A 21,091-nucleotide genomic window follows, 5' to 3' on the forward strand; every position below is an offset into this window, starting at 1 on the left:
TCCAGAAAGTTCATGTTTGTCCAGTGCTGTATATTTTTAGTCACCTATTGCCTTTCCTAGATTCCCTCTCTTCTGGGAGGTCTTGTTGAAGATCGAATAACAGGAAACTAAGGCAAATGACTCCTTCTTTCTTTTTTTTTTATCGTTTTCATTTTTATTGGTACCAGGGATCGAACTCACGATCACCTGCTTGCAAGGCAGATGCTTATGCCGCTGAGCTAAATCCCCAGCCCCGACTCCTTCTTTCTTGCCTCTGTGGCAACCTCTGATCTTCGACCTCCACTTCCTAGAAGACTCTCAGAAGGCTCTTTCCTCTCTGCTCCTCTTCAGAAACAATTGTTGCCTCATCTCTTTTTGCTTCCTAAAGGGGCAATGCTCATGAAACTTTGCCTTCCTCCCTCTCAGCACCTCTCTGTGTGTTTGTCCCTACCAGTGGCTTTGAAGTGTGATCTCTTAAAGACCAGACCCATACCACCAGCTCTAACCTGTACCTGAGTATTTAAATGAACATTAATTTGTTCATGTCTTGTACTTGGTAAATATTCACCATGTTTCAGGAACTCCTGGAAACAAGCAGCAGCATTGTCTGCAGAGTCCCACACACCCTGTTGACATTTGTGTCTCAGTTCTTTGCTTTGCACAATGTTTGTGAGATTTATCGATCTCGTGGTAATTATAAAGATGGCTCTTTCATGCTCACTGCTGTGTACATCCCATTGTGAGAATGTATCATATATTCTTTTTTTAAAATGCATGATGGGTGGTTGGGAAGTCAATGCTTCAGAATATGCTGAAACAAAGACACTCAAAGCTGGCCACTATTTATTAGCCAATGTAGGGGAGAGGGTATAGTGCTTTCCCTGCAGTATCTTAGAGGCTGTGTATCACATATTCTTTATTCATCCTATTATAAATGGATATTTTCCATTGTTGAATATTACAAATCATACTGTTGTGTTTGTGAAAAATGGCATATAACTTATGGCTGTGTTTCAGTTGTATTACAGTATTTGCTAGATTTTAGGCACTTTTTCTTACATGGAATGTGTTGTGTGGGTGTCGATGTCCGCTCCCGGCCGGCAGGAAGGACACACGACAAAGTCTGGTAGTGGACAACCTTTTCTTTTTATTTTCCTTCTCCGTACAGCCTGCCCTGGGATCGCTCCCAGCCGAAGCCTCCTCTGGTCCGCTCCCCGCGGCTCCTTCCGGGCTTCGCTCCGAAGCCTCTACCGGTCCGCTCTCCGCGGCTCCTTCTGGGCTTCTACTTCTGGGCTTCTACCTGGCTTCTTCTTCCGCCCAGGGGTGGCACCGGTATATATACGGGTACAGTGTCCAATCATGTTAAAGTAAGCAAGGCAAGCTGATTGGCTAACATCATCAGTTGCCAGGCAGACTATATTGTTGAGCGGGTTGTTTACGCGGTAAGCAGGAAACTAACATATTCGATGGGAGGGGTAATCTACCTCAGGCTTTGCTCTTTACCACAGGCCGCACGTCCGCCGCGCAAGGCGAGCTATCACAGACGCGGCTCCCAACATCTCCCCCTATTTTATTTTTTATGAATGTGCGCATCGTAGCCCTTCCTGGACTGGGTGCAGAGGCTTATGCCCTATGTGTAGGTCCACCGTAGGTCCTTGGCTTAGACCCTGGTCGGCCGTCCCATGGTCTGCCAAGGCCCTGAGGCCCTCGTCCTTTTTCTAGGGCCAGGCACAAACTGGACGGAACCTGGATGCACACAAGCTTGCACTCATTTCCTCTCCGTAAAGAAATCCCCTCGGAGAGAAATTTAGACCTGGGCAGCATCTAACAGTCCAGCGGCTTACGTGCAGGATGGGGTAGGGCCTGGCTTAGGTCGAGTCGTGCTGGGGAGGCACGCTCTTACCCGTCATTGACTCACCTACCCTGCTGTGTATTGTCACCTTATGGAGGAGAATGAGGGATGCCCGCCATATCTAGACTCGGTCGTGGGCCAATTGAGCAAGCCATGCATATGCCTGAGGATCTTCTTGTCCATTTCGGGCTACCGCTATTTCTATTCATCTTATTGGTTGGTCTGTGATGGATCTCCAGTAGGGCAGGTCTGATCTTCAGTCGAGGGCTTTGTTGCCCGTGTCAGTCTCTCCGGTACCCACAGTGGTTCTCGTCCCGGTTCCTGTGGGAAAACACAAACCGCGCCTCGGTTCCAGCTGACCACTGGATCCGGGCCCATCCATTGTCCTGTCATAGATAACCGCGCCTTTGGAGGCAGGCCTTGGCTTACTCCCCCTTTTTGTTTTTTATTTTTTATTTTTTATTTTTATCTTTTTCGGTTTTTTTTTTTTTTTTTTTTTTTTTTTTTTTTTAGTCAGTACCAGGGATCAAACTGGCGATTGCCTGCTTACAAGGCAGGCGCTTATGCCGCTAAGCTAAATCCCCAGCCCCCATTTCCTCGACCGGCGTTTTTCTCAGCCTGCTCGGCAGAGAACTCTGTGTACCAGGCTCGCCAATCCAGGTAACTGCCCGAGGGCAGACACGCCTTTGCCAGCTGAATCCAGTCCGCGGGGGTGAGGGGCCCAGAAGACAGATTCTCCAGCATGGCAATGGTGTAAGGCGCAGTCGGCCCAAAGGTTGTAACTGCATTTTTAAGTTCTCTAATCTGCTTTATCTCAAAAGGCTCCCATACATTGCGTCCCTGGCCCATAGCTACTTGTACAGGAAATATCCCGTAGGGGCCACTATCTATCCCAGGTGGATGTACCTCATGAGACAAGCGTCCCCCCTGCCAAAGCCGCCTGTAAAAATACCGACCCGCCGGCGGCGGAGCATAAGACAGCGGCCGTGATTGGGCGGAAAATGGGGGCCCGTGCATCACTTCCTGTTCTGGCGAAAGGGGAGGGAGCTCCCAGGCGGCCGCCTCGTGGCGAGGGATCGCCTCCCTCTTACGCCGGGGAGCGCTCAGGAGCTCTCTACTCCTCCGCAGACCAGGTTGAGCAGAGCGCAATTCGCGGGGCAACGCTGGAAAAGAACCCTGCGACTCCTTATTGAGCGACTTAGGCTCCTGACAGCTGGTCTCTTTGGCCTCCTTGCCATTCAACTTTCCCTCGTCCTCGGAGTCAGACGACTCCGAGGCTAGAGCCCCGTCCTTCTCCTTAGCATCTTTGTTCCCCTTGACGGACCCCTCTCGGGAGCTCCCTGACTGGGCCTGCTCAGATACCCTGCGTACTTTTGTAAGCTCTTGAGAGCTTTCTCCACAACCACCCTCGCTCTTAGTGTTGCTACCTAACATGTTTCCCATCTTTTAATATGTTACTCACCGCGTGAGGCCCAAGGAATCCGCCACTTACGCGTGAGCCTGAGGGGAGTCTAAAAGCCCTGTAGGTGCGCGCCACCCAGAGCCCAGGCTTATCCCCAACTCACCTGTCTCGCAGCTCTGTACTGGAGCGTTGTCCACTTCCACGTCTCGGGGGTGATCAGTCCCCGGGCGGGCCTCCAAATGTCGATGTCCGCTCCCGGCCGGCAGGAAGGACACACGACAAAGTCTGGTAGTGGACAACCTTTTCTTTTTATTTTCCTTCTCCGTACAGCCTGCCCTGGGATCGCTCCCAGCCGAAGCCTCCTCTGGTCCGCTCCCCGCGGCTCCTTCCGGGCTTCGCTCCGAAGCCTCTACCGGTCCGCTCTCCGCGGCTCCTTCTGGGCTTCTACTTCCGGGCTTCTACCTGGCTTCTTCTTCCGCCCAGGGGTGGCACCGGTATATATACGGGTACAGTGTCCAATCATGTTAAAGTAAGCAAGGCAAGCTGATTGGCTAACATCATCAGTTGCCAGGCAGACTATATTGTTGAGCGGGTTGTTTACGCGGTAAGCAGGAAACTAACATATTCGATGGGAGGGGTAATCTACCTCAGGCTTTGCTCTTTACCACAGGCCGCACGTCCGCCGCGCAAGGCGAGCTATCACAGACGCGGCTCCCAACATGTGGGAATGCTGCAGGGTGATGTTTTTCCCTTATATTCTCCTGCTGTGTGAATAAGTTGCTTCTTTTTCTGTTCTTCTTTTTTTCAAATTTGTTTCTGTAAAACTAAGTTGTCCAGATAAAATACTTTTCCCTATCCTCTATTCCCTGTTATGTGACTCAATCATTGAGTCACTTACTCATTTATTTTTCAGTGAATGTTTGGATTGTGCATAAGCCATAGGAAATATTTTCTTAACAGCTGGTTGGCTATGCAACCAATGGCAGAAACTAAAAGTACTTTGCTCTCAGGCCTTAGCTTGCTGTTCTGCTGTATCTGCTCTTGGTTGACCGCTTAGTAGGTGTAAGCTTTGACTTTTGGGCTTCTTTCCTTTTTCTTTCCTCCTTCCCCACTGATTTTTGTTGCTTTTGCAGCATACTTTTCCTCTTATGTTTCTATTTCTTTGCATTCTGAGTACCCAGTATCCTCCTAAAGACAACTTTGTTTCATGTAAATCTTCCCACCTGTGTCCTGATTCTTTCTCATAAGAAAACATGGGTATCTAATTTTTCTCCAGTCTTTTAGTTTATGATGCTAGGATTTTAAAAAGGAAAATGGTTCCAAAGCAGGAAATTTCTGAAGAAATGAAATCTCGGTGCAAAAGGTAAAGATCATGTAACGAATAGTTCTCAAGGAACTGAAGAGACGAGTGAAACCAAGGGAAAGTTAAATACTTGCTGGAGGAAATCTACCATGGATGGACTTAGGAAATCCTTCTGTCAAAAAAATGATTTTTGAACAGTTTCTGTAGCCTGTGTGGAAGTCCTCAAAAGAAAAAGTGGCTACCCACTCAGTACCTCTGGGGAAAGGGACCTTTTAGACTCAAACTCTGTTGCACATTGAAGGGTATCTATAGAGACCTTCGTCTCCAGCAGAGTGTCATGGGGTGAGAACTCTTTAACAATGTAAAACCTTCATCAACTTCCAAGACCCTGTATGTGTCATTTGGATGTCTCCATGCAAGTGCCTACAGAGAGCTCAGCTGTTACTGAGAATCAGAGGGTTAAGAGCCCAGAGAAACTCCTTGTGTATACTATGTATGGGAAAACTTTCAGGCAGAACAGACCTCTTACTCAGTATAAGAGGTCCATACTGGAAAGAAGCTCCATGCATGCAGTAAATGTGGGAAAACATTTGGTGGTGCTCTGTCCTCAATATCAGAGGATGAGAAACTCCACACATGCAATGAGTGCTCATTCATGCTTTATTCGGTATTGTAAGATTCATACTGGGGGAAATCCTATGAGTGTAATGAATGTGGGAACGCATTTAGTACATGTATTCATCTTACACTCAACATTTAAAAATTCACAGTGGAGAGAAACCTCACAAATATAACCACCGTGGGAAAGCCTAGAGTCATAGCTCTAATATGATTATCAGAGAATTCACATTGGAGAGAAATCTTACCCTTGTAAGGGATGTGGGAAAAGCTTCAGCAGAGAGTTCTACCCTATTCAGCATCATATGATTCACTGTAGAGAGAAGCCTTATGATTGCAGTGAGTATAGAAAAGCCTTCAGTGCCCATTTATCTCTGATTCAGCATCAGAGGATTTATACAGGAGAAAAACCCTATGAGCATAATGAATGTGGAAAATCCTTTAGCTGGACCCAAAACTTCACTGTCCCGTCAGAGATTTCACAGTGGAGAGAAGCCTCATGGGTACAGTGAGTGTGGGAAAACCTTCAGTCAAAAGGGCCATTTTATTCAACATCAGTGAATTCTCACTAGAGAGGAACTCTGTGAGTGTAATACATGTGATAAAGCTTTACACTGCTTTTTTCCCTTGTTCAACATGAAAGAGTTCATAAAGGAGAGAAGCTCTATGAATGCCTCAAAAGTGGGAAAGGTTTTAGCCATGGCTCACACCTCATTCAGCACCAGAATGATCACACTGTAGAGAAGCCTTATGAGTGCAATGAGGTTAAAAAGAAAACCTTTGGACAGATGTCCACCTTAATTAAGCATGAGAGAATATGCTTGAGTGTGTATACAAGAAGCCTTATGAGTGTGGTGCCTGGGGGAAGGCCTTCTCCCACAGTGTACATCTTACCTGCCACAAGAGAATTCACACTGGAGAGAGTCTTTATGAGTGCTGTGATTGATAAGGCTTTTAGTGTTTGTTCCTCTCTCATTCAGCATGTGATATTCTTACTGGTGGGAAGCCTTAGGGATGTGTTGAGTGTGGCAAAGCCTTTAGTCAGTACTCACAGTTCATTCGACATCAGAAGATTCACAATGGAGAGAAACCTTACGCAATGAATGTAAGAAATCTTTCACTGCACTATTATCCCTTATCCAACCCAAGAGACTCTAAACTGGATGTGTAAAATTCTTCCTCACTTCATTTGACACCAGAGAATTCACACTGGAGAATGATCTTATACTTGTAATAAATCATCGAGTAACTCATCAGAGAGTAAAACTCATATTAGGTAAGTGAAAGTCCATAAAGCTCACATTAGGGAATAAGCTCCCAGATGAAGCAGGTATGGGGAGGCCTCCAGTGCAGTTATCCTCCATTCAGCATGTGATATTTCACCTCATGGGATTATTCTCGTCTATAAGTTCTTTCCTGATTGATGTTATGAGAGTTGTGCCAGTGAGAAAAATCACTCCAGAGATTACCCTCTTAAATGACTTAATTCTTCCTTAACTAAAGGTGGGATACCAAATTCTGTGGCAAAGATTCCAACGTAGTATTTTCTTCATCAGTTTCAGAGCATGGCCATTTGCTCGGATTCTTCAAAGTGCAATTTAAATATTTAATCAGATGTGCTGGCATCTTGGACTGTCCTTTGGTCCTTGTACTACATGCCTGGGACGATGACAAGTGTTGTGGAAGCAGTTTTCTCAGATATAGTCACCAGAGCCACTACCCTTTGTCTTCTTGTGAATCTTGCAATTCACTTGTAAGATTCCCAATTTCCACTGTGTATCACTTTGTTTTGGGGGTGAGGGAAAAAGGTTAACATCAAAGTGAGCTGAAATAGGGTTATAAATATGATAAATTCAACACAAGCAGACTGTGACAGATAGCTAAAAACTGAAATTCAGCACATGAAAGTGGCCATGAAGTCCAGAGCATGATCTGGGGACCAGCTTGGGAGGCTGGGGTGTCAATTCAGTGATATGGTACATGTGTAAAGTCCTGGGCTCAATTCCCAGCACCAAAAGTCTCTGGCTTTCTTCATTCCATGTTCTTGGCATCTCCAACTTCCTGGGGCCTCCACTGTACTTTCAGCTTTATTCTCACAGCTTCATGCATCATCTTCTCAGCGACACAAAACCTGGCCTCCGGGGCCTTTCTTTGAAGTAAGGGTGAAAGCCTCCATTACTCTGCAATTCTTGCATACTGTATGGCTGCTAAACATGTACTACATGAAAGATCTAAATGTCTGTTGCCAATTTGAGCAGTCACTATCTGTGTCTACTTGGATCATGGCTTCAGTAGTGTTATGGTTAGTGTCTAGATGTCCTCCCAAAGCCTTACGCAGTCATGGGAACAGGCTTCTAGAATCTGTGATTGATTCATGGTCCAATGCTGAGATTGTGGGTGTGAGGACTGGACCAACCTTAGGTGGGTAGCCTCCATTCAATATAAGAAACAGAAAGTGTCTTCTCTCATGCTCCTCCTTTTTTGTTCTTGTTGCTGTTGCTGTTTTCTGCTGCCAAAAACTGTTGTTTGCTGCCATGTGCCACCCTGCCTTGGACAAAGAAGATTATGGACTGGAAGCTCCATAAACTGTGAGCTAAACTTTTCCTTCCTTAATTTTGGGCATCAGGTATTTTTTCTCAGCAATGAGAGAAAAGTAACCAACAAAACTAGTCTCTCAATGCCTGGATGGGTGAACTTGGTGATACCCTTGTTTAGGTATCTCTAAGTAAGCATGGCTTCCTAGGTTGTGCTCTCTTCTCAAAACATAATCTTTCAAATTAGTTTGTTATTGCTTTACATCCTTGGACTTACAATGGGTGGTGTCTGGTCACTTCTTGAGATGCCCTACAGCATCTTTCCTGTTGTTCCAGTACGAAGTACTGAGCTTCTTTTTAATGGTGCCAATGTTGTCTATGGCCCCAGGTTTACAAACATTTCTTTCTGCTGAAATTGCAACTTTTTTCTCATCTATTGGTTCTACTTTTTTTGCTTCTGATTCTGGATAAAAGGAGTCAGTTGTACTCATCCCACAGCTGAATTTTGAGAAGCCTTGAAATTTCCTATACCAAATAAATTATTTTCCTCCTTTAAATTCAGCCTTCCTTGAAATATCAGATCTTGGGCAAAATGTAGATAAGCTCTTTGCCAGAATGTAACATGAAAGGCACCTAGTCCAGTTCCAGTAGAGTCTTGTTTCTCATTTGAAACCTCATTAAGCTTTGACTTTCCTATCTGCATTCTAATCTTTGGAGCTCCCACAGAATTGTCCATCAACATCTATGTAAAACTATCTAGGGGTTTTCCAGACTGCATCTCCAAATCTTTCTGAACACTTTCCTCAAACCAATTCAAAAGCCATCTTAACCATATGGTCAGGTACTGTCATCATAAAGCAGAAAAAAAAAATTGCTCCCAGACAGGAGCCCCTGCCCTTCAGAATCCCTCTTTCTGGCCTTCAATAACTCTTTTGTTCTCTGCTGAATGTCTGTTTTTCAACCAGGAATGATGTAACCTCTTGTCCTTGTTTCTGTCATATGCAAGGAAGGTGAAACACAGAAAGATGAAGAATGCTTCCTTTTTCTGGAAGCTCCTCTGCACCCTCCCAGTCATAGTTTTACCTCTTTACCTGCTCTTACTTTTACAATCTCTAGCATTTTCCTCACATCTAGAGATATCTGTGAGGCACTTACATCTGAATAAAGCTCTTTATGTTCCTAACTATTCCACTACCTTTGTGTGGAATCACTCAAACTACTTCACAGCTCAGAGGCTTCGAAGGACACCTGAGGATGTGACCTGACTGACTTGTCTAGCACAGGCATACAGTGGGATACAGGTATATAACCATGACAGCACAGATACACACATATGCACTGGTTACAGCACTATGTAAGACTGTACATAGGAGATAACAACCTATTTAAGAATTGTACAATACTTATGCAGGTACTTCTTGCACTGTTATGCTCTGCTCTGCTTCATGCTGCCTGCTGTTGTTGGCTGATGTCCTGCACATGTGTGTTCTCTAACCTGGGGACCTCACCTGTCCCCACCTCCTGTCCCCACCTAGGCTGCCAACCTTTTAAGCTTACTGAGTTTTAAACAACTGCAATCTCTGCTTTCTTACCTCCTCCACATTTGTCCCCATTTCTGTCCTTCACTAGAAATGCTGTCCTTCACTAGAAACGCTGTGGAGCTGGTGTGGTGGATTAATTAGTGGTCAATTTGTAACATCCAGCTGAACTGAATTAGCACAGTTCTGGGTGTGAAAGGTCCACTTGAGGATTGTTGTCGAATAGCATAAAAAGGAGAACTAGAGGGGAAGATAGTATGCTGTTGATTCTCCTGGAGAAGCTTGTCGTGCTGGTTTTCCTTACATGAACTCAGCTGTTCTCATCATTGGAGGAGCTCAAGTCCTTCCTGTTGCTAAGGCTCACTTCCTATCTCCAGTGCAGATCTCTCAGCTTCAGCCTGTTATCACAGATCCTTTTACCGGATCAATTCCCACTCTTAATGTTTTATTTTATATTTAACTTAGCCTTCATTAAAAGCCCCAGACTAGACTATTCTAGAACAGTCCCTGAAATGTTTATATTTCACCTCCGACAGCTGCACTTCAAATCCTATCGGGTGTCCTTGATAGTAAGCTGTTAGTATTCACGGATGCTCTGAACTCCATGACAGTAAACTGTCAGCATCCTGGGAAACTCTGAAGCATAAGTGAGTTGCTGTGTGTACAGCTCCTGTTAAGTTTCTGGCTCTAATGTGAACTGAATGAATATATTTGTTATCACTGTTAGCATTATTATTATGGCAGAAATTGTCTCTTAGTTATATTTGTGTACTTACTAAAATTTCTAACTGAATAAATCCATTTTGCTACAGTACCACCTTAGCTACATCCTAATTTCTTTCTTTCTTTCTTTCTTTTTTTTTTTTTTTTTTTTGTCTTTTTCGTTTTTTATCGGTACCAGGGATCGAACTCACAACTGCCTGCTTGCAAGGCAGGAGCTTATGCCGCTGAGCTAAATCCCCAGCCCCTACATCCTAATTTCAGGGGCCTCCAAATTGGCCTCCCTCTGACAAAGCTTTCTTATTTTTCATTATTTAATGTTAGTCATTCATATACTCATTCAACAAACTTTTTTTTTTTTTGGTCTCACTATGCAGTTCAGACTGGCCTTGAGCTCACTTTGTAGACCAGGCTGGCTTGAACTCACAACAGTCCTCCTGCCTCAGTCTCCCAAGTGCTGGGATTACAAGCATGTGTGCCACCATGCCTGGCAACAAACTTTTTTGAGTATCTGCTATGTGATAGATACTTTACTGTGCAGTGGAAAAACAAAAATAAGTAGGACCTTCTGTCTAGTAGACAAAAGGAAACATGTTTGAAACAAATATGAAATAAAGTTGTGCAGGCAGGTAAGAGGGAACTGCCGGGGATAGAGTAGGAAGTACATCTTCATGGGTAAGGTAGTTAATAGAGGTTCACAAGCCATAATGTTTTACTACTGAAGATGGTGATAATAATAGCTACCCCTGCTAATCTCTTTCTGAATGCTATGATTCAGTCTTAACAAGAAGCCTTTATGATAGGTACTATTACTATTCCCATTTTAATGTTTTAGGCACAAGAGGCTACATCACTTTCCCAGAGGCAACAAACCAGTCAGAACTGGAGCTGGGAACTGAGCCCTAGCAGTCTGAGATTGACATACCACTGAGAGAGTTGCTGAGACCACAGAGATTTCTGAGCACAGCTAGCTAAAAGATATATGAGTTTGAGGAGCAGAGAGGTATTCTTCAGGGAGGAATTTTGTGAATTATTTTAAGAAGTTAGATTTCTTTTTTGTTTTCTATAGGTAGTAGAAGTCTACTGAAGGACTATCAACTGTAGATCAGCATGATTACATTTTTGTCAGAAGTTTCACTCATCCAACTGGAGGATAAAACATAGGATTAAGAGGCCAGATGATAAAAATAAAACAAAACAATAAAACCAGACAAGTCCAGAAATTATTGTGGTGTTTTTTTTTTTGTTTGTTTTTTTTTGTTTTTTGGTTTTTTTGGTACCGAGGATCAAATTCATGACCTAGCGCTTGCCAGACAGATGCTTACGCCACTGAGCTAAATCCCCGGCCCTAGAGGTTATTGCTGTAACTGGAGAGACAGACTGTAGGATTTGATGGGAGGCAATGTGTTGTAGAGCTGAGACCGTGGCAGAATATGCTATGAGAAGAGACTCAGCTTCCCTCTTACTTTCTTTTCCTTGCTTCATCTGTGATAGGTTTTACTGCAGGCCTTAGGTATAGACTTGTGACTGACTCAGTGTCTGATTTAAGAATTACCCAAAGCTGGGTATAGGGATGCATGCCTATAATCCCAGCACTTGGGAGGCTGAAGCAGAAAGATCACTGAAACTTTGAAGCCTACCTGAGCTACACAGAGAGTTTAGAGTCAGCCAGGACTACATATTGAGATTGTCTCAAAAAACAAAACAAAGGGGCTGGAGATTTGGCTCAGCAGCATAAGTACCTGCCTGACAGGCATGAAGTGGTGAGCTTGATTCCTGGTATATATTTTAAAAAAAAGCAAAACAACAAAAACAAAGCAAAACAAATGGGCGAGGGCTGTAGCTCAGTTTGAAGGCCCTAGGTTCAATCCCTACCACTTGAGGAGGTGGGGGAAAAGAAAAAAGTATCTATTGGGGTGCTATGGTTTGAATATGGCTTGATCCTCTAAAACTCATGTTTGAGTCTAAGCCTTTATTAACAGTGTGGAAACTAAATTCACTTATCATCGTTTAGAGGTGGAGGTCTTTGGTAGGGGTCAGAATGGGATCCCATTATTGACTCCTGAGGTTTCATAAGAGGGAAAATAAGACAAGAAGAGTCTCATCATGTGCTGCCTTGGAATCTGCTACAAGAATCTACAGCAAGGTTACCACTAGAATGAGGCCTTTGACCTTGGACCAAAACCATGAGCCAAAATAAATCCCTTTTAAAAAATAATTTACCCAAGTGTTGGGTACCCAGATTGCCCACACTTCTGACTTGGTTAAAAGTCCAGAATTCTCATAACTCACTTCATTCTAGGTTCCAAAATTGCTAAAATGATTCACAGAGCTCAAGATAACATATACTTACTGGTGCAGTTTACTACAATGAATACAAAAGAACATCTAGATGAAGAGGTACATAGTGTAAGAGCCAAAAAGTTACCAGGAACAGATCCCTTTGTTCCCATGGAACTGGATCCACTCATGCATGTGTTTGCTAGCTCAGGAGCTCCCCAAAAGAAATTGTTTAGGGTCTTTTTGTGGAAGTTTCATTATGTAGGCCTAATTGTGACTACTAGTGATTAGCAATCTCTAGCCCTTCTCCCCTCTCCTGAGCTTCTCGATGAGTTTGAAAGCTCTATGCTTCCAAGTTAGGCTTGACCATCCTCCATCTTGAAGTGATAGAGTGCCCTGCCCAGAATCACCTCTAGAACAAAATTACTCCTATCACCCTTATCAGAAAATTCCCAGGACCTTCTAAGCTCTGGGTCAGGGACAAAGATTAAATGTTTTTCTTATTAAATCATACTTATATAGATATTTGTGTCCCAATTTGAATCCATGTAGCAATTAAAAATAAACTCCAGAATCATTAGTGAAAATGTGTGAAACACCTTTGCAGAGAAGAACATCTAATTCTTTCACAGATACTCTGTAGAGTTAATGTAATTTATTTTTATACTGGGGATTGAACTCAGAACGTTGCATTGCTAGGCAGGCACTTATGCTGCTGAGCTAAACCCCTGGTCTAGTGCAATTCTTTTTGTTTGTTTGTTACTGGAGATTGAACTCACACCCTTGCTCTTGCCAGGCAGGCACTTGTGCTGCTGAGGTATATCCCCAGCCCTGAATTAATGAAACTCTAACACAAATCTTAAAATTCTTGTCTTAAATAAAGGGGACATGACTAGTACATTAGTAATGGAAAATATTAGAATAAATTCAAAATACATCTTACATATTTGTGAATTTTATATTTGCAAATTTGCCTACTCAGTAGGATTCATCTGTAACTGCCATATTAAAATTCAGGAAAGTTCATGTCTTTCATGGTTATTAATGAACAGCCCAGAAGATGAAAAGTCTGTCTGGGTTTTTTTTTTTTGTACCGAGGATTGAACTCACGACCTTGTGTTTGCCAAGCAGGCACTTATACTGCTGAGCTAAACCCCCAGCCCTTTCTGATTTGAATATTGTCAGTTTGAACAAGTTTTCTACTCCCACAGTGTAAACAAGGACCTTTTCATATTATAGTTAGTGACAGTTTGCATTTCTCTAGTTTTACTTGGCAATTCTATTAAACCTCAAGTGTAGGCACTACTTAATTTTGCTAAGTGCAAGAAGACTGTGATGTTCCTTATTCCAATTTAGGCTTGATCTCTCTGTTGACCAGCCCTCATCTTGAAGCTACAGAGTGCCCTACCTTATAGAGAAACTGTGTGACATCAGCTTCATACAGATAGGAATTATAGTACTAATGGCCATGAGTTCAATGCTAATGAGTCAGTATGTATAAAATAAGATGTCCTTTAATAGAAACATACACAAAATTATGACCAGAAGTTCCCAGGAACTTAACTGTATTTCCCCAAGTATTAATAGTTTATTATTCATACAATATATGTATATAGAGTTGACAGTTATACTACTGATTTTTCTGAGTTCATTAAAGAGAAAGATTTGTGCCGAAATCTGTTTATTGTTCAGAAAACTGAGTGCAGATGTCTTACACTCTGCTAGGATTATTTCCAAAAGATGAAAAGTATTTCCAAAAGATGAGAAGTATAAAATAAAAAGCGGCCTTTATTCTGAGAACACGGAGAGAGATGACCGGCACCCCCACCGCTGGCAGCCGGAGATCTCTCCTGTGGGGGGGGGGCGCATGTAAATAGCCTCAGTTGGGGTGGAACCTAAGGCGGGCATTAGGTATGTACAGGTAGCCCATTGGTCCTAGGTTTGGCGCCATATGTAAATTTCCAGGGGCGGGAAGATGGCGTCACAGGTAACTTCCTAGGGGCGGGGGAGATAGGGGCTTCCTGCTTCCCGTTGAGGCTTTCCTGGCTAGTGTCCTGTCTGGGCCAAAACCCTTTCACACTCTAGGTGACCTTTTTTTTTTTTTTTGTACCAGGAATTAAACTCAGGACCTCGCACTTGCCGAGCAGGTGCTATGTCGCTGAGCTCTATCCCCTACCCCTCAGGTGACTGATTTGGGGATGGCAATGCACAATGTATGTACCATTGTTGTCCCCTGATTGTTGTTTTGAAATTTTATTATTTTTTTGAAATAAAATAGATTTTAAAAAGTTTATTATTCATTAATTCAGTGTTTTCAATGACTGCTAAAAAGTCAAGAATCAACTGTGAGTTACGTTTATGGAGCATTTTTTTTTTTTTTTTTTTTTTGTGGTACCAGGGATCAAACTCACAACCTCACACTTGCCAGGCAGGCGCTTGTGCCACTGAGCTAAATCCCCAGCCCTTATGCTGCATTATTTAGCTTAAGTAGGAAGTTTGCAAATTCAAGGCCAGCCTAGGCAATTTAGGTCCTGTCTCAAAATAAAAAGGGCTGCAGATATAGCTCATTTGTAGAACACTGGCCTAGTATGTGCGAGGCTCTGGATTCGATCTTTTCTAATGAAAAAAAATCAACTATGTATATTTGTATGTATGAAAACTTCAAAATATTTCCTGAATAGATCAAGGAAGGGAGCCCAGGAAAGACTGTTTTAGTGGAGACTAATGTGTATCAAGGGCTGGGAAGTAACCATGGTGACAAGAGACCATCAGAAAGACTGGTTACTGGCATGATTTGGGGAATGTAGAGAACAGTACAGGAAGAGGTGAGTTGAGACTACAGGGCTGTATGACTAATGTAGGCAGAACAAAGCAAGGTCTGCGAATAGTTGCCTATGCAAAATTAGTAAGGCATTTGTTAGCTGGACGGTGAGGACCCTGGACTTATTCTGGAAGAAATGGGCGATTTTTAGGCAGCAAGGGTTATGGTTAGTTTTTATTTAAATCATTCTAGAATTAGGGTAGTTCAGAAAAGAGTAGAGAATGAAACTGGATGCACAGACAAGGAAGAATCATTTGCAGCTCTTCAGGCCAGAGATAGTGAAAATTATTTAGGAGCTAAATGGAAATATCTGGTGGGCTGATAGGGGCTGGAGAAGAGGAAGGACTCTGTTTAGGAAAATTTCTGGAAGGTGTTTCTGGACCAAGTCATAGAGTGATTCCGTCAAAAAAGGCAGGAAAAAAACCCTTTGGATATATGGACTCCACTCATTCCCAAACCTCCAATCTCCCAGGACTAGAATACACAACTAGGTTTTAGAATGTCTACAATTTTTGACATTCCTTCCTTAAAAGCTGAAGCACCTTCATGAGAGACACTGAGCTAGAACCACCAGCTATGTTGTTGCTAGATTCTGGACCCTCAGAAACTACAATAACTAACTAATACATCAGCTTTTTTTGATGACCAGACTTCTGTCCTGAGACCTCAAGGGGAGGGGGGAAACACTCCCATTTTATTGTCTCAGGAAACAATACTTCCTACTCCTTTTCCTTGGCAGGAGTCATCAGAAACCTCAGACATCTGTCTCAAGTGATGCCTCACACCTTTCACCAGATTGGCCTTACCCCTGATCCTCTTGAAGCCTCTGTCCCCCCTCAGTCCTTACTTATTTTTTCTCTGTTGTAAAGCCCCACTCCCACCCCAAGGAGAAGGCATCAGGGTTCTCAGACTGTGGGTTAGGGCTTCCTCCTGCTCCCACTCCCCAGTTTCCCTCATGGCCACATCGATGAAACTTCTGCATGTTTCTCTGCCGCACCTGCACCATTCATACAGAATAGCAGAACGATGTTTAAACATGGCAGAGTAGGGTCATTAACACTTGCGATTTATAGTGACTTCTCAAGGCGAGTAAACCGAAATAACTATGGGTTGCTCTCCAGGGTTCTGGAAGACCCTCGCCTTCCCTTTCTCACCCGTGGCCCGGTCACGCCCACGCTCCGTCAGGCCCGCGTCTCCGCCTAACCTCTCCTCGGTGGGGTCTATGCTGACCACCCTCCCGAAGCTGCCCCCGCGGCACTCCAGGCGACAGCTTTTTATGTTTACCTGCTATTCTCTCCCCACTAGCAAGTGAACTTTACGAGGCAACTTGCGTTGAGACCTCTGTCCTGCCTCCAAAAACAGTGCGGGCTGGGGGCAGCCTCCGGCCGCCATCTTGCAAACTCCTTTCTGGAGCCACTCAGGCCCCGCCCCCTCCCTTACGCCCCGCCCCGCCCCGCCCACCGTGAGCCTACGGTAACGTGCGTAGCAGAAGATACGGCAGGGGGGGGAGGAATTCGCGGCTTACGTAACTTCCGGCAGCCGCTCAGACGCATGGCGGTGAGCTGCGCGGCGAGCCGCTGGTTGCGGGCCTGAGGCCTCCGGCGGTCTCTGGTGACCTTCATGCTGTTTTCATTTCCGCAGGCTCTGGAACGTCCTCTTCCGGAGGCGCCGGCAGCCCCACTCCCGGTTAGTGCCCGCGCACGCCGCAGATCCCGGCGTCCCGGCCGGGTCCCCGGAGCCCCGAACCCTTCCTCTCTCTCTCTGTGCTCAGAGCAACTCGAGTGCACTGACGTCGCCTCCAGAGCGCACCCCGTAGGCAGTGAAAGCGACGCAGTTTCGAGAAAACAGAGGAAGAAAGCCCAGAACAGGGCCTCGGTGTCAAATAGAGGCGAGAAGGCTCCGGAGAGGCCAGCCCCCGAGGAAGCCCCATTGAGCGCCGAGGCCCAGGCAAGGCTGGGATCTCCGGGTGGCTGCTGGGTCGAGTCCTCCTATGGGTGTGGTCCAGGGTCTCCAGAGTTAAGGCGGTAAGGGGTATGAGGTGGGAACTGTTGGGTCTCAGTGCCCTGAGCTCATAGCAACTTCCTCTGGTACATCACAGGCAGAGCAGCTGGCCCGGGAATTGGAGTGGTGCGTGGAGCAGTTGGAGCTTGGCCTCAAGATGCAGAGACCCACTCCCAAACAGAGTGAGAGGCCCTTTATGTAGTTGTGGGGCCGGGGGTAATGTGAAAGGTGGTAGAGCTGTGGCCTAGTGCTGCCAAGGGATAGGATTATTGCTTTTGCAGTAGGATGATGGGTCAGTGTAACCTGAGTTCACTAGCTTTTATTTTTATCTGCAGAAGAGCAGGCTGTTGGAGCGATCCGAACCTTGCGCAGTCAAAGAACCCCCCTGCCCCGGAAGAGGCAGCTAATGTACTCCTTGTTTGGGAACTACAGGGCTCAGATGGAAGCTGAGTGGCAAGAGGCACTTCGAACTCTCCGGGCAGGTGAGTAGATATTTGGGAAGTGGTTGGTTCAGTCTCCTTGATTTAAGGGAGTAAGTAGAAAGTGCTTAGGAAGTGGAAGGAAAAGGCCCAGGGCAGCATGGCCTGGAGATGGTGCTCAGAGAAGGTTTAACAGCAAAAAGTCTGTACAGTATTTCTCAGGGGGAAAGGTCCTGGGGTGAGAGCAGGGGTAGAAGGAGCCTGGTCTTCTGATTCTGTTTGTGGGATGGGGAAAGCTGTGCTATCCAGGAGGCCAGATGCTATAACAGTTTGAGTGTAACTCCTAAAGCCAAACAACATGGGTTCAAGTCCAGCATCTACTGCTTAGAGCTTAATGGTTTTGGCAAGTTTATTTGACCTCACTGATCCTAAATGAGGGGTAGTTGTGATGTAGTACCTAATACTTCTGAGTAGTTGATTCTGAATTGTTCAAAGGGATTAGAGCTCTGTGGACCATCTTAACTGCATGGGTAATGTTAGCTGTTATTTTTCAGTTCTGATTCTTCTTCCTCTTCCCCTGACAGCTGCTCATTCAGCCCGGATGCAGCCTGTAGGTGAATCTGCCAGGAAGAAGAGCCGAAGGGTCTGCAGGCCGCGTCCAGGAGGGCGAGCCAAGGCCAACCTTGGTACTCCTGATGAAGAGTTTAGGTTCAATTTCTTTTAGCCTCTTTCCCATCTTGAAACAGTTTATTTTGAACAGGGTTTATTTTAAGGTCAGGACCTTTCCAGCAATTCCCTGTCAATGTACGTGGGATTGCACTGTCTGTGGTTCTGTGATCTGTGGCAGTTGGGCAGATCTGAGACTGTCTGATGAGCACAAGACCCCATTTGTAGGTTTTGTAATAAAATCTCCCATCTGCCAGAAGAGGCAGAGGTACATTTATAAAAATCTACAATAAGCTGATGTGTGTTGTATGAAGAATATAGTACTCATATACCTGGATTTAAATAGCTGTTGGTGATGAGACTTGTGGGAAAGCTAAGTAATTGTACACTGGACTCACGTTTGAAAGGATGCTTGTCCAGTGTTTTATGCATTTTAATGTATTATTGTTATAAAAATGAATAATGCATGAAAGAATGTGCTGTCTATTTAATAATAAATACAAATAGGAGTCGGGCACTGCTGGGTCTGGGTTCTCACCCCAATCCTTGGTCCTTTGTCCATATTACCTTTTTTTCTGAGCAGGTGTCATCTTCAGGGTACCAGCTTGTCCTCCACCAGGTCAAGCTCAGTTCTTAGGAGCCAGGGATCCTTTTTAATTCTAGCCAGAGACCTGGATTAAGCCTTGGTGGACTACCATCTAAATGTTGGCTGCTTTAGGTGTCAGTCCCAGACCCTCTGTTTCAATTAGTTTTGATTTCCATGTGATCTAGGAGACCTGGGGAGACCTCCTGAGCAGCATGATCTTTGCTGGTGTTTGCCAAGCTTGTATTCCAACTAGATGGGACCTGGAGCCCATCTGTCTACTTGATATCTCTGATGGATGTTTCATGGGCAAACCAAACTACATGTGCAGAACCCCTAACTAGGCTCCGGTCTTCTGTCCCCTGCTTTTTATACACTGACACTGCTGCCTCATTTAGCTGATTAAGCCACAGACCTGTCATTCTTTGTGTGTGTGTGTGTGTGTGTGTGTGTGTGTGTGTGTGTGTGTTTGGTTTTTATTGGTACCAGGGATCGAACTCACGACTGCCTGCTAGCAAGGCAGGCGCTTATGCCGCTGAGCTAAATCCCCAGCCCCAGACCTGTCATTCTTGACACCATGTGTTCAGTATTTCAACTGGTAGGTCAGCTCTGCCTTTTCTGATCTGTATTTTCTTTAAAAGTTTTGACCTATTTTTACTATTGTGTGGAGCTGATGTTGAATCTTTCTTACTCTTGACTCACCTCCTCTCTTCATTGCAGCCAGAGTGATCCTTAATGTATTTCAGATGTTTCTTTAGGTCACTGACTTCAGTGTACCTGTAGTACAATATGAAGGCCAATGTTATAAGGCCCTACATAAGGCCTGTAGTGTATCCCTGTGTTCCAGCCTTGCTGGTTCCTTTTTGTTCCTGAGGTAACCAAACTTAACCCTTCCTCAGGGTCTTCAGCTTTGCTGTTTGTTTTGCTTGGATTGCTCTTCTTCCAGATCTTAGCATGACTGGCCTCTGGAAGAGTAAGCATCAGCTTCATGTGCGAAGTCAGTGACCATCCTGTTACTCATTAGCCAAGTAAGGGATTCAGATAAAGCCAGGATTGTTAATAGGAATAGATTTCCTCCAAGCAGATGGAAGTCCCATGCAGATGCCTCCTTTGAGTGTCTCCTGTTACAATGTTACCTTATTTGTTAAAATCATAAGAGTCATTAGTAAAAAGGACACATCCAGAACTCAGCAGGGTTTGTTGATTTACAGCCTAGACTCAGAGCTTCAGATAAGTATCGCTGGGACCCTGAGTTCTGCATTCTAACTGGTTTCCAGGGAAACAGTATCCTGGTCTACTTCACAGTTCAGACCTGACATTGAATCCAGTGTACAGTCCTTGATGTGTGCCCATCAAAGTACTTCATTTAGATTACAGTGAACATCTTCCACTAAATTTTGTATTTAAGTCTGTCTCTGCTGAGATGCCTCTGTGTACCCCTCCCTTATCACAGCTAAAAGACTAATTGTTGGGTTATTTCACCATTGTTCACTCTGCCTTTGGATTGTATTATCGACTGCTGCTTTTTCCCATCATTTCCCATGGTCACTTTGACATTTTTTCCTTACCTCTGGTACTAGGAGTTTGGAAGGCTGAGAAAAGGAGACGCCAGGGGTAGATCATGAGTTAGAGATACAAAAATTAAATTAAAAAGCCGGGTGTGGTGGCTCACGCCTGTAATCCCAGCACTCGGGAGGCTGAAGCAGGAGGATAGTTGTGAGTTCGAGACCAGCCTGGGCTACAAAGTGAGCCCAAGGCCAGCCTGAACTGCATAGTGAGACCCTGTCTCAAAAAGAAAAATAAAATAAAATGAGTTAGAGATAAAGATTAGGTTTGGGGATAGGATTAGGGTTACAGTTCGAGTGCATGTTTGGGTTCAGATTGGGGTTAGGGTTGGGTTAGAGTTAGGGTTTAGATTTGGTCTGAATCTAATGTGGGTTAGAGTTAGGTCTGAGAAGGAGTAGGCCACTGGGAAGGCCCAGGATTTGGAGGAATAAAGAATAACTGAGCTGGATAGGTGGGCCAACACTCCGAATGAAGTCCATGGTGATGGTAGTTTTGACCCTTTGTGAGTTGGAGCCTTTCAGGGATTTGGAAAAGAAAGATGAGTCTGTCGTTAGATTTGCAAGCATCTGCCTAGCTGCTGAGTTCAGAAAAATGTTCATGTTTGCCATATGTCTGGAGCAGGTCAGCCTCGACTTAGTGGGTATAACTCAGTAGCATTGCAAAGAAGCTATTGTATTCCTAGGAAACCCAGAATGAGTTAAGACTGCAAAAATATTTGTACATAAACGAGCCTAGGTTCTTAGCATGTGGGAGGCTGGCAGGCAGGGAGGTGGCAGCCTGCACCTACGCCCTGACACCCCTTGTACCTG

The 21,091-nt window shown here is 44.6% G+C and overlaps 1 protein-coding gene and 1 long non-coding RNA gene across 3 annotated transcripts; one reads left to right on the forward strand and one right to left on the reverse strand.

Annotated features, from left to right (window-relative positions):
• Positions 1–1,103: 1,103 nt before the first annotated feature.
• Positions 1,104–16,455, reverse strand: LOC134471685 (uncharacterized). The gene is made up of 2 exons (XR_010041275.1): positions 3,397–16,455; positions 1,104–2,152 (listed from the first exon to the last, which is right to left on the reverse strand). It is a non-coding gene; the product is annotated as an uncharacterized LOC134471685 (long non-coding RNA).
• A 65-nt stretch (positions 16,456–16,520) lies between these two features.
• CUNH8orf33 (chromosome unknown C8orf33 homolog) lies at positions 16,521–18,650 on the forward strand. Of its 2 annotated transcripts, XM_005000925.4 has the most exons (5): positions 16,521–16,604; positions 16,689–16,994; positions 17,146–17,230; positions 17,384–17,530; positions 18,052–18,650. In XM_005000925.4, the coding sequence occupies exons 1-5, from the start codon at positions 16,599–16,601 to the stop codon at positions 18,189–18,191; spliced, it is 684 nt and encodes a 227-aa protein (XP_005000982.1). In that variant the 5' UTR covers positions 16,521–16,598; the 3' UTR covers positions 18,192–18,650. The 2 variants fall into 2 exon arrangements, with proteins under 2 accessions (XP_005000982.1, XP_003463796.1); XM_003463748.5 differs by having other exon boundaries at positions 16,572–16,994.
• Positions 18,651–21,091: the final 2,441 nt, after the last annotated feature.

The sequence above is a fragment of the Cavia porcellus genome, unplaced genomic scaffold, assembly GCF_034190915.1.
Source record: "Cavia porcellus strain 051 isolate PalLab524CR breed Dunkin Hartley unplaced genomic scaffold, mCavPor4.1 scaffold_19, whole genome shotgun sequence".
Taxonomy (NCBI): domain Eukaryota; kingdom Metazoa; phylum Chordata; class Mammalia; order Rodentia; family Caviidae; genus Cavia; species Cavia porcellus.

Coding starts and splice junctions, on each gene's coding strand:
- CUNH8orf33 (XM_003463748.5), top strand. CDS start 16,668: ATGCTGTTTTCATTTCCGCAGGCTCTGGAACGTCCTCTTCCGGAGGCG. Junction 16,995..17,145: donor CATTGAGCGCCGAGGCCCAG/GCAAGGCTGGGA, acceptor GGTACATCACAG/GCAGAGCAGCTGGCCCGGGA. Junction 17,531..18,051: donor ACTTCGAACTCTCCGGGCAG/GTGAGTAGATAT, acceptor TTCCCCTGACAG/CTGCTCATTCAGCCCGGATG.